Source organism: Myotis davidii, unplaced genomic scaffold (assembly GCF_000327345.1).
Source record: "Myotis davidii unplaced genomic scaffold, ASM32734v1 scaffold424, whole genome shotgun sequence".
Taxonomy (NCBI): domain Eukaryota; kingdom Metazoa; phylum Chordata; class Mammalia; order Chiroptera; family Vespertilionidae; genus Myotis; species Myotis davidii.
This window is the reverse complement of record NW_006295827.1, coordinates 4478586-4489321: the sequence shown is the minus strand read 5'-3', so window position 1 is coordinate 4489321 and position 10736 is coordinate 4478586. Positions and strand designations below refer to the sequence as shown.

General features: G+C 34.6%; 1 protein-coding gene across 11 annotated transcripts in view; it reads left to right on the top strand.

Moving 5' to 3' along the window:
- Positions 1 to 10736, top strand: part of GTF2I (general transcription factor IIi) — a 96084-nt gene that overhangs the window by 55136 nt on the left and 30212 nt on the right. For all 11 annotated transcript variants that reach the window (XM_006770866.2, XM_006770862.2, XM_006770864.2 and 8 more), the window contains 3 exons: positions 4219 to 4329; positions 5193 to 5258; positions 8545 to 8728. In XM_006770866.2, coding sequence (XP_006770929.1) covers positions 4219 to 4329; positions 5193 to 5258; positions 8545 to 8728 — 361 coding nt within the window. The remainder of the gene's footprint in view (positions 1 to 4218; positions 4330 to 5192; positions 5259 to 8544; positions 8729 to 10736) is intronic.

Sequence of the window (10736 nt, the reverse complement as noted above, 5' to 3'; positions counted from 1 at the left end):
GCTTTGAGTAATTTTAAAGGAAATACATAGTCTGGTTGAATTTATTTATTTATTTTTTGTTTACTTGGAATAAGTGTCAGATTATCTGATAAAACATTACCAATTTGGCCAAAACCGGTTTGGCTCAGTGGATAGAGCGTCGGCTTGTGGACTGAAGGGTCCCAGGTTCGATTCCGGTCAAGGGCATGTACTTGGGATGCGGGCACATCCCCAGTAGGAGATGTGCAGGAGGCAGCTGATCGATGTCTCTCTCTCATCGATGTTTCTAACTCTCTATCTCTCTCCCTTCCTCTCTGCAAAAAATCAATAAAATATATATATTTTTAAAAATTACCAATTTGATTATATTGAAAACTAGAGTATCAGAAAATGTTTTATATTCTATTAATACACTCATCAATAAGATTGCAGTAATAAATTTTAGCTCCGAAGTCTGTTTTATTGATAAGTGTATTTGTAAATATGATGCTAAGAAAAAAAGATTTATTTCTAAATACGAATGTTGAGTTAGGAATTGTTGCTGCCATTTTTTGAGGTGTGGAGTCACTTGTGTTAGTACTGGTAGAATAACTGTTATATAGTCTTGAATAACAGCTTTTGCATATTTAAGTATTTTGAAACTTGTTTTATAAGCTTTTAATTTTGATGCTATAAATAGGTTGGGCTAAATTTTGAAGCATCCTGAAATAGTGTCTTTTTACACAAAAGTGGTTCATAATGTTAAAACTCCACTTATTTAGGAAACAGTACTATTGCTGGACCCAATTATTAGAAGTAACTCTTGGAGCTTTATTTGATATTCTCTGATACAGAGAAATAATTTTGATTTTGAGGTCAATAAACATATTTTCTCCTTTCTCAACACCAATTATAGTTGTTTTTTAGCAGAAAGTGGAGAAAAAAATCTAAGGTGTGGCTAAGTTCATTGCTATTGTGACTTTATTCCATGTTTCATATGATGTGTGGCGTGATATTTTATCAGCACGAATAATTAGATTCATCTCTTTGTATTTGTTCCCATTTAGTAGATTGAACTTCATTATTTATCACTTTTTCATATTTTATAATATTGATTAAAGATTGTAAATCTTATGTTCTCTTGTTAAATACTCTCCCAGGTTTGCCTTTTCCCTGTTTATGATCACTGAGGTTACTTTTGTAAATATATTTATACTTTTAAATTCTTTCTCTTGTAAAATAGACTGAAGATATGAGATATTGACACTAAGAAAACCACTCTTGGCCTTTCATCTTGGCCTCAATTTTAAACAGTTTAGATTATAATTGAGATTAATAACTGCAATTCTTCATTACCATCCTACAGCTATATTTTTATTTTATACGCTTTCAGCTTTTATTTTATGTAATTCAATTAACAACCTGTTTAATTGGTGATCTATAGATATTTTAGATGACATTATCCTATAGGGAAAATACTTTTGTTTTAAATACCATTGCTTAATGCTTAAGCAGAAATATTAATATTGAATGTTTAAAATACTTTGATAATATTCGTAGGTGAAATGTATATTTCATTTCATCTTCGGAAACTAGCATATAAATACTCTTAAGCCTCTAAAAATCTGGACAGTGGAAAAGTGTTTATCTTTCTCATCAAGTTTTCAGAATTGAAGGCCAAATGTGTTATTTATTTGCTTGTTTATTTACTTATTTATAAATATTTTTATTGATTTCAGAGAGGAAGGGAAATAGAGGTAAAGAAAGATAGAAATATCAATGATGAGAGAGGATCATTGATCGGCTGCCTCCTGCATGCCCCACACTGGGATCAGGCCCACAACCTGGGCATGTACCCTGACCTGGAACTGAACCGTGACCTCTGGTTCTTAGGCTGACGCTCAACCACTGAGCCACGCCAGCCAGGCGAACGCCAAATGTTTAAAGATACCTAATGTTTTCTCAAATGTTTCTATTTAGGGTTTGAATCTAATTACTTAATAATCTATTATAGATCTTTTGACCACTTTTAATTCTTTTTATAAAAAAATATATTTTGATTTTTTACAGAGAGGAAGGGAGAGGGATAGAGAGTTACAAACATCAATCAGCTGCCTCCTGCACACTCCCCACGGGGGATGTGCCCGCAAGCAAGGTACATGCCCTTGACCGGAATCGAACCTGGGACCCTTGAGTCCGCAGGCTGACGCTCTATCCACTGAGCCAAACTGGTTAGGGCCACTTTTAATTCTTGTAGTAACTTAATAATTATAAGCCCAGGTGACAGAAAAAAGTTTTATTTTACTATTTGTCATTTTTATTTTTTTTTAAAGGTTTTTATTGATTTCAGAGAGGAAGGGAGAAGGGAGAGAGAGAGATAGAAACATCAATGATGAGAAAAAATCATTGACTGGCTGCCCGCTACATGCCCCCATCTAGGGATCAAGCCCACAATCCGGGCATGTGCCCCTGACTGGAATCAAACCTGGGACCCTTCAGTCCACAGTCTGACACTCTATCCACTGAGCCAAACCAGCTAGGGCAGTTTGTCCTTTTTAAATAGTTTTCTACCATAGATGGGTTTTTTTCTTCTAAATTTGAACATGCATTTCTACAGTGGTATTCTCATAAAGAAACAATTTTTTAAAATATTTTTATTGATTTCAGAGAGGAAGGGGGAGGAAGAGATAGAAACATTAGTGATGTGAGAGAATCATTGATTGGCTGCCTCCTACATGTCCCCTACTAGGGATCAAGCCCACAACCCAGGCATGTGCCCTGACCAGGAATCAAACTGTGAGCTCTTGGTTCATAGGTTGGCACTCAACCACTGAGCCACGCCAGCTGGGCAACACATGAAAATTTTTATAGTGTCATAAGTTGTCTATATGATGTTTTCCTGAAATTAGCATCTTTGTCTTTCTTAGCACATAGATGAGTCATAATAACACCTTATCTGGTATTGGTGACTTTGGTACCTTTTTCTTCTGTTGGTTAGAATAGTCAGTAAATAATTACAGGTTTCCAGAACATCTGTTGGCATTATAGGAAGAACCCAAAGTCAGGGCTCCAGGGCAACAATATCGGTTACTCTGATGCAATATAGCAATGAGATACAAGTATTTCAGGCATTAGTCAGATTTTTTCCTTGATTAGTATCTATTGCTCTCTCAGGCAACATTGTATATTAGGCTGATTTTGGATTTCATGTTATCTGTTTGATAGTTTACCTGTTAGTTTAGGAAGAAAAGTTTTGCTCATAATCTAATCTCAGGTACAGTATCTAATGATGTGACATGGTTAAGTCACATAACATTCTGAGCCTATTTCTTTACCTATAAAATGAGAATGAAAGTTATACTGACCTAAAAAGGTAGTTTGTATTTTAATGGTATCTTTTTGTTATTGCTAGTGTCTAACACAGTAATTATGTTCTTCTCTGTCATTTATTTTTAAGTACAGATGTCTTAAATTATATTTTCAATAATTTATACATGGTGTTTAAGCAGAAATCTTAGTAGTGTGCCACTTGACATTTTCAGAGACTATACGATGGCCAAATGTCCTTATTTGAGCCAAATGTCCTTAATTCTAGCTTTAGCTATATTAAGGTATAGCAGTGTTGAGTTACAGACATATCCATGAGGAAATTAGTGTGAACTCTTACTACAAATGTCTTGAAAAGTCTGTATTCTGTGCTTAAATGTCTGATTGCTCATTTCTACATAGGTTTTGTATTGACCAAATCAATATTACCTGTTTCACAAATAATGTAGTCCTATTTCTTTAATTCTATAAATTTTGTTTGTGTGTTGTTTGATATATAGTTACAGTTACTCAACCTCCCTTGTTTATGTATGCTTGAATTTTATATACAAATTTAAATATTTTCCGCTCAAGCTGTATTTTCTCTCCCCAGCTAGCTGTCTCCATTAAAATCCTTTTTCTTGACAGATAAATTGAATATAATTCTAGCAGCTATCTCAGAGCAGTTATGAGAGGAAAAGGGGAATTTTATAATGACAGTTCAAATGAAGCAAAGTAAAAAAACGAAGACAACAGGGAAAATGAGATATATTCACTTGAGCACATCTCAAAAGAGTAGGAAAACTTCAAATGTAACTGGGAAAAATATGATGAAAATGACAATACTAAAATATTTCATGTCCCCTCATATCTTTCAATTGTTGAGGATTTAATAGGTGGTGGCTGTCAGTCATTTAGTCTGTTCCTCCAGTGATGACAGTTTTCTTTTTCAAGATGATGATTATTCTCCACCTACCAAGAGACCAAAGAGCAATGAGCCACCCCAGCCGCCAGCCGCCGAACCTGCCAACGCCGGGAAACGGAAAGTGAGGGAGTTCAACTTTGGTAAGTTCTTGGTTAAATGCAGGCGTGTTTCCTTTGATTCTGAACTCTTTCTGTTAGTGATAAAAGGCATTCTTTAGGGGCATGCTTTAACATGTATTACTGTCTTGTATTCTAATCTGAGGAAAACTGCAGGCAGTTTGAAGTAACTTTACATTGTTTAAACATAGTTTGGGTTTACCAAAGCATGAGACATTGTATCTTCTGATGTTATAGGTAGACTTTAAATCAGTATTAATGAGTTAGTAATTCAATTATTTTTCTTAGCTTTAAAACCTTCTTTAAGATATACTTTAACATCTTGTTCTGTGTAACTGCCAGCAGCTAATATAACCAAACTCCAATGGATGATGTATGTAGCCTTTTGAAGGGACTAAATAAAATATTAGTGGTGAATTGTGCTGTGATCTCTATTTTGAATAGATAAAACATTTAGCTTATGTACATTTTTAAGATAACATGTTAATATTTGAACTTGTCATAAAGTCTCATTTCCATACAACTTAGTTTCCTGAATGACCTTGGAGACCTTCCCTTTTTTGGCCTCCATTTTGTAATATTGTATTATATTGGTCTTTTCTGCTCTCATACTTTTCAGAAACATTAGGCTAAAAAGATGTACTTGGTATGAAATGTTTTGAAAATACACTTTAAAACCTTCCCTATAATCTCCTATTGAACCAATTCTAAGAACTACCAGATTGGAGAAGTTCTTAGGAAAGCAGTAAAATTATATAGATGAAGATGGATTATTAAAAATTAGGATATATTATGTAGAAAACATCATTAGATGTTGGGTTATCTTAAGAACTTACTAGTGCCCCCAAACAGGGATTTATTATTGAGATTTAACTTTCAATTTTCAGAGAAATGGAATGCTCGAATTACTGATCTACGTAAACAAGTTGAAGAGTTGTTTGAAAGAAAATATGGTAAGTCTAAACTCAAAAATTCTTGTAATATTTTGTTTATAAGCTTTTTAACAATGGAGTTACTGTTCCTCTAAAGTGAGTAAGCAAGTCCAGCTCTATTAGTGAATTGTGCCTTACTTGTATATCTGTCCCTGGAAAGATCGTTGGATAGTATCTGTCCAAATATTTGAATCTTTGTTTAAACTTTCAGCATGTATATTTGGGGGGTTATTTATATACAGGGTAGGGCAAAAGTAGACTTACACTTGTGAGTATGTGAAACAGTTTATTCTTGTATTATTTATTAAGTATTGTATTATTTTCTTTTTTAAAAAAAATATATTTTATTGATTTTTTACAGAGAGGAAGGGAGATAGAGAGTTAGAAACATCGATCAGCTGCCTCCTGCACACTCCCCACTGGGGATGTGCCCGCAACCCAGGTACATGCCCTTGATCGGAATCGAACCCAGGACCCCTGAGCCCGCAGGCCGACGCTCTATCCACTGAGCCAAACCGGTTTCGGCTGTATTATTTTCTAGACGAATAACTGTAAACCTACTTTTGCCTTACCCTGTACAGTGGGGCCTTGACTTAGGAGTTTAATTCGTTCTGTGACGGAGCTCATCACTCAAATTACTCGTATGTCAAATCTTAAAGTGAACGAGTGAGATACGTGATGCTGGGCTGATGTTGTGGCGTTCACTGTGACGTTCGCTGCGCCAACTAGCAGTGGGGTATCTGAAGCTGGCTCGTAACCCGAATTTTAGCTTGCAACTCAAAGCAAAAAATCCACCAAGAGACAGCTCTAATCTCGAAAAACTCATTGGTCGGGACACTCGTAAGTCAAGGCCCCACTGTATTTGTTGCGAAGTCCTGGTTCTTGGAGATTTAATGGAAGATTGTTTTCTTAAATAATATTCTATCTTAACGATTATTTTATTTTATTTTGTTTTTTAAAATATATTTTTATTTTTTTCAGAGAGGAAGGGAGAGGGAGAGGGAGAAACATCCATGATGAGAGAGAATCATTGATTGACTGCCTCCTCCACACCCCAACTGGGGATCAAGCCCGTAACCCAGGCATGTGCCCTGACCAGGAATCGAACTGTGACCTGGTTCATAGGTTGATACTCAACCACTGAGCAACACCGGCTAGGTGCAACAATTACTAGTATTTTAAAAGATCATGTTTTGCTGGGGGGTTTTTGTTGTTGTCATTTGGAGGATTCTTTGCAGTCAGTTGTGAAATTGTATAATGTTCTGAATTTTAACTTGACAATCTCATTTCTGTGGTGCTCTCCTGTATCACTGAATTTTTCTAAGAGAAGTTTTTAAATGATAAGTCACAATGGCATTATGTACTTTAATAAACTTAAAGTGAACATTTCTCTCTTTATCACAGATGATTACTTAACCATCAATGATTTAGAGTAAATTTAATAATAAATTAAATAGCTTTTCCTTAATATTTTCAGCAGTTTTTTTTAGTAGTTATCCCATTTTTCAATAGTCAGAGCCTTTGCCAGTGATTTTAATTGGTCCACTGGAAAGCAACAACGGATAATATATTCTACACCAGAAGCACCACAACATGGGGATTGCCTTAGGGCAGCGGTTCTCAACCTGTGGGGCACGACCATCACAAAACACATATAGCATATCAGATATTTACATTACGATTCATAACAGTAGCAACATTACAGTTATGAAGTAGCAAAGAAAATAATTTTATGGTTGGGGGTCACCACAACATGAGGAACCGTATTAAAGGGTCACAGCATTAGGAAGGTTGAGAACCACTGCCTTAGGGGAAGCTATTTTCATTGTTATATGTGACATGATTTTCAGATGTATATCAACAAAGGATGTTAAATCTATCTCATTGTTAATGTGTAATATGGTATACTCGAAACAATAGTACAAATATTAATGTTTAGCAAATAAACCTTTACGTAAAGTACCAGCAAAATAAAGTGGGGCTGTTCGGATGGGAACTCCTGAGGGAGGAGAGCTTGAAGGGAATCCGTAGGAGTCACTTTAGCTTTGGGACTCTGTTGGCAGTGTCATTAGCACCTCTGCTGTTCTTTTAGCGTACTTAGCATTTTAGGTAACTGTGCTGTGTGTATTAAAATAATATAGAAGTCTTGGAAAGAATAATGGAATGTGTCTGAAATGTGTCTGTAGTCATAGAAAATGTGGCATTGCTTTAGTTAGTGACAAAAGGCTTACCTGTGAAAATTTCAGTACTAAGTGTAAATGTGCCTGTGTTATAGATGAACATAATTGATATTCTTAATACCTTTTTATCATGAAAATTTCCAAACAGAAACAAAAGTAAAGAATCAAAGACCCTCTAAGTATCAAGATCAATAACCTTTAACATTTTACAGTATTTTCTTTCTTGTTCTTTTCTGTCCCATCTCTTTTTGATGTAAGAATATTTTAAAACTCCGGTATCCTAGCGTCATGTCATTTCACCTCTCAAAAGGATTTTATGTTTAATCCTTGTCATTTCAAATGGGGAGTTGGGTGAGAGGAAGGCATTGTCTTAATCTCAGTTCCACTATAACAAATAAAAACATTTAATACTCAGTGATATTTAAATGTCTCCTGTTGTTCAGAAAAACTGACCCTTCATAGTTTGTTTAATAAAATCAATGTCTACTCATTATAGTTTATTCTTTTCTTAAAGTATAGTTGACATACATCATTATTAGTTTCAGGTGTACAACATAATGATTTGACATTTATATCTTTCAAAGTCATCATCATCATAAGTCTAGTAACTATCACCATATAAAGATATTACAATATTGAGTATATTTAATTCTTAACACTCCCCATGCTTTCCACTTTTTTGCAGCTGTTGCATTATTTTCTTCTTGGATAAATAAATCTAGCAGAATTTTTAGGTAAATCTTCTGCTTCAGTTTTTTAAAAGAAAATCCTTTTACACTAATGTTTTAAATGTTTAAAAATACTGCTCTCATTACATATTGTATGAGTTAGCTGTTATCAACTGATTTGTTTTTCTGGGTTCATTTATGTTCAGATTTCAAGAGAAAGTCTAGCTAGGTCTACATTACTTCAAAATATACATTAGTTCATTACAGATTTGGTTAAATAGACCATTGGCATCTTTGGTGTTCTTTTCTTTTTAATTCTTTTGTACTGTTTTATTGATTTAATTACAATAAACAAAAGTAAAAATTAATTATGTAAGTTACAGAGCAATACATATTCAACTATTTTGTGCTTAATCCTTGTCATTTAATGATTTTCTCTTTCTCTTTTCAACCTTAAAGCTCAAGCTATAAAAGCCAAAGGTCCTGTGACGATCCCATACCCTCTTTTCCAGTCACATGTTGAAGACCTTTATGTAGAAGGACTTCCAGAAGGAATTCCTTTTAGAAGGCCATCTACTTACGGAATTCCTCGCCTTGAAAGGATATTACTTGCAAAGGAAAGAATTCGTTTTGTGATTAAGAAGTAAGACTCTTGCACTCTTCTTTGTTCGTGATTAGTGCATTTTTTAATATTGTTGACAACTATTAACCACTAGGCTATATTTAAATTAAGTTTTAATTATTATATATATTATTTTATTTTCCACTTGTCAGTGTGTCTGTGTCAGTCATGTCAGAGTTGGCTTTTAGAACATAAACACCTGCTCATATATGATTGCATACAAATATAATTTTCTTTTCTAGTTTTCTGTTAAGTATGCTAAAGAAAGTAGTAACAAAGTATTGATGTCTTGTTTTTTTTAGTTCTCTCTCTCTCTCTCTCTCTCTCTCTCTCTCTCTCAAATCAATAAATATCCTCAGGTGAGAATTGAAAAAAATTAGTGCAGCTATTGAATTGGAAGTGTAAATGCTTCCATTTAAAAATGGCAGTCACATCACCCATTTTTGTATTTTCTACTCTCTTATATCTATGAAGAGTACAATAAAAGTTTAAAAACTAAGGGCATTTATCAACATATTTTTGCAATGGAAATTTCCTATTATACCCATGAAACGAGTACTAGATATATTTGTAAAGGAGAACAATTGGAGAATAGTTTGGAAATGATAAAATGTAATTGTTAAACAAAAATTTTCAATGACAGGGCTAGAGGGTTGGTAGTCCTCATCTAGTAACATCTGACTTAGAACGGAAAGAGGTATCAAAAATGAGTCACCTCATAGAATTTCAGTGCTCTAAGGATAGGGAAAAAATCATTTGGTTCTAGGGAGTAAAACCAGGTCATCCACGAGGTGGAACTTGTTGCTAACAGTTTATTTCCCCCCAATATATTGTGATTTAAAGATTTAGTAGTCTCGCCCTATCCAGTTTGGCTTAGCGGATAAAGCAGGGGTGGGCAAACTTTTTGACTCGAGGGCCACAGTGGGTTCTTAAACTGGACCGGAAGGCCGGAACAAAAGCATGGATGGAGTGTTTGTGTGAACTAATATAAATTCAAAGTAAACATCATTACATAAAAGGGTACGGTCTTTTTTTCAATAGTTTTATTCATTTCAAACGGGCCGGATCCGGCCCGCGGGCCGTAGTTTGCCCACGGCTGGGATAGAGTGTCAGCTTGCAGAGGGAAGGGTCTCAGGTTCAATTCTGGTCAAGGGCACATGCCTGAGTTACAGGCTCAGTCCAACGTGCAGGAGGCAGCCAGTCAGTGATTTCCTCTCATCACTGATGTTTCTGTCTATCTCTTCCTCTCCCTTCCTCTCTGAAATCCATAAAAAAATATTTTTTAAAAAAGAGTAGTCTCTCATGAAATCGAATGGTAAACAAAATGGCTTGTTCTAAAATCCTGACACTAGCCAAGAGCCATAAACAAGAATCAACCTCCCCCCTACATATTGATGTATTAATAAGTTTATTGTTTTAAGAACTCTTTTGTATTGTCATTTAATTAAATTGTTTTTTAACTTATTTGGAGTTTATTTTTAATAACAAAATAAATGTATAACTTATTTTAACAGGTTTTGCTTATGTTTGCTAATCTTAAAGCATATAAAACCCTGTTTGGATGTTTAAATGTTCATGCAAGCTTATCACAAGTTCCTTTATGCTTTGCACATCCTGTTTCAAGGCCTTTCAATATACTCATTTATGGGAAACCATCTTCCACATTTGGAAGGGACTTTGTAAAGCCTTTCCCCAAAAGATAATGTGGTTAGTCTTTTTTTTTTTTTTTTAATATTTTATTGATTTTTTACAGAGAGGAAAGGAGAGAGATAGAGAGTTAGAAACATCGATGAAAGAGAAACACCGACCAGCTGCTTCCTGCACATCCCCCTCTGGGGATGTCCCACACACACACACACACTCCCAATTACTTTAGGCCATTACAATAAAATAGAGTGATTTGGAAGTTAGATTGTGAAAATTATGTGATCTTGAGATTCTGTTTTATGGGCCATTTGTGTATTAGGAAAAACTTTAAAAGCAAGTATATTATCCTACAAATGTTAGTACTGAAATATATTTAGGATTT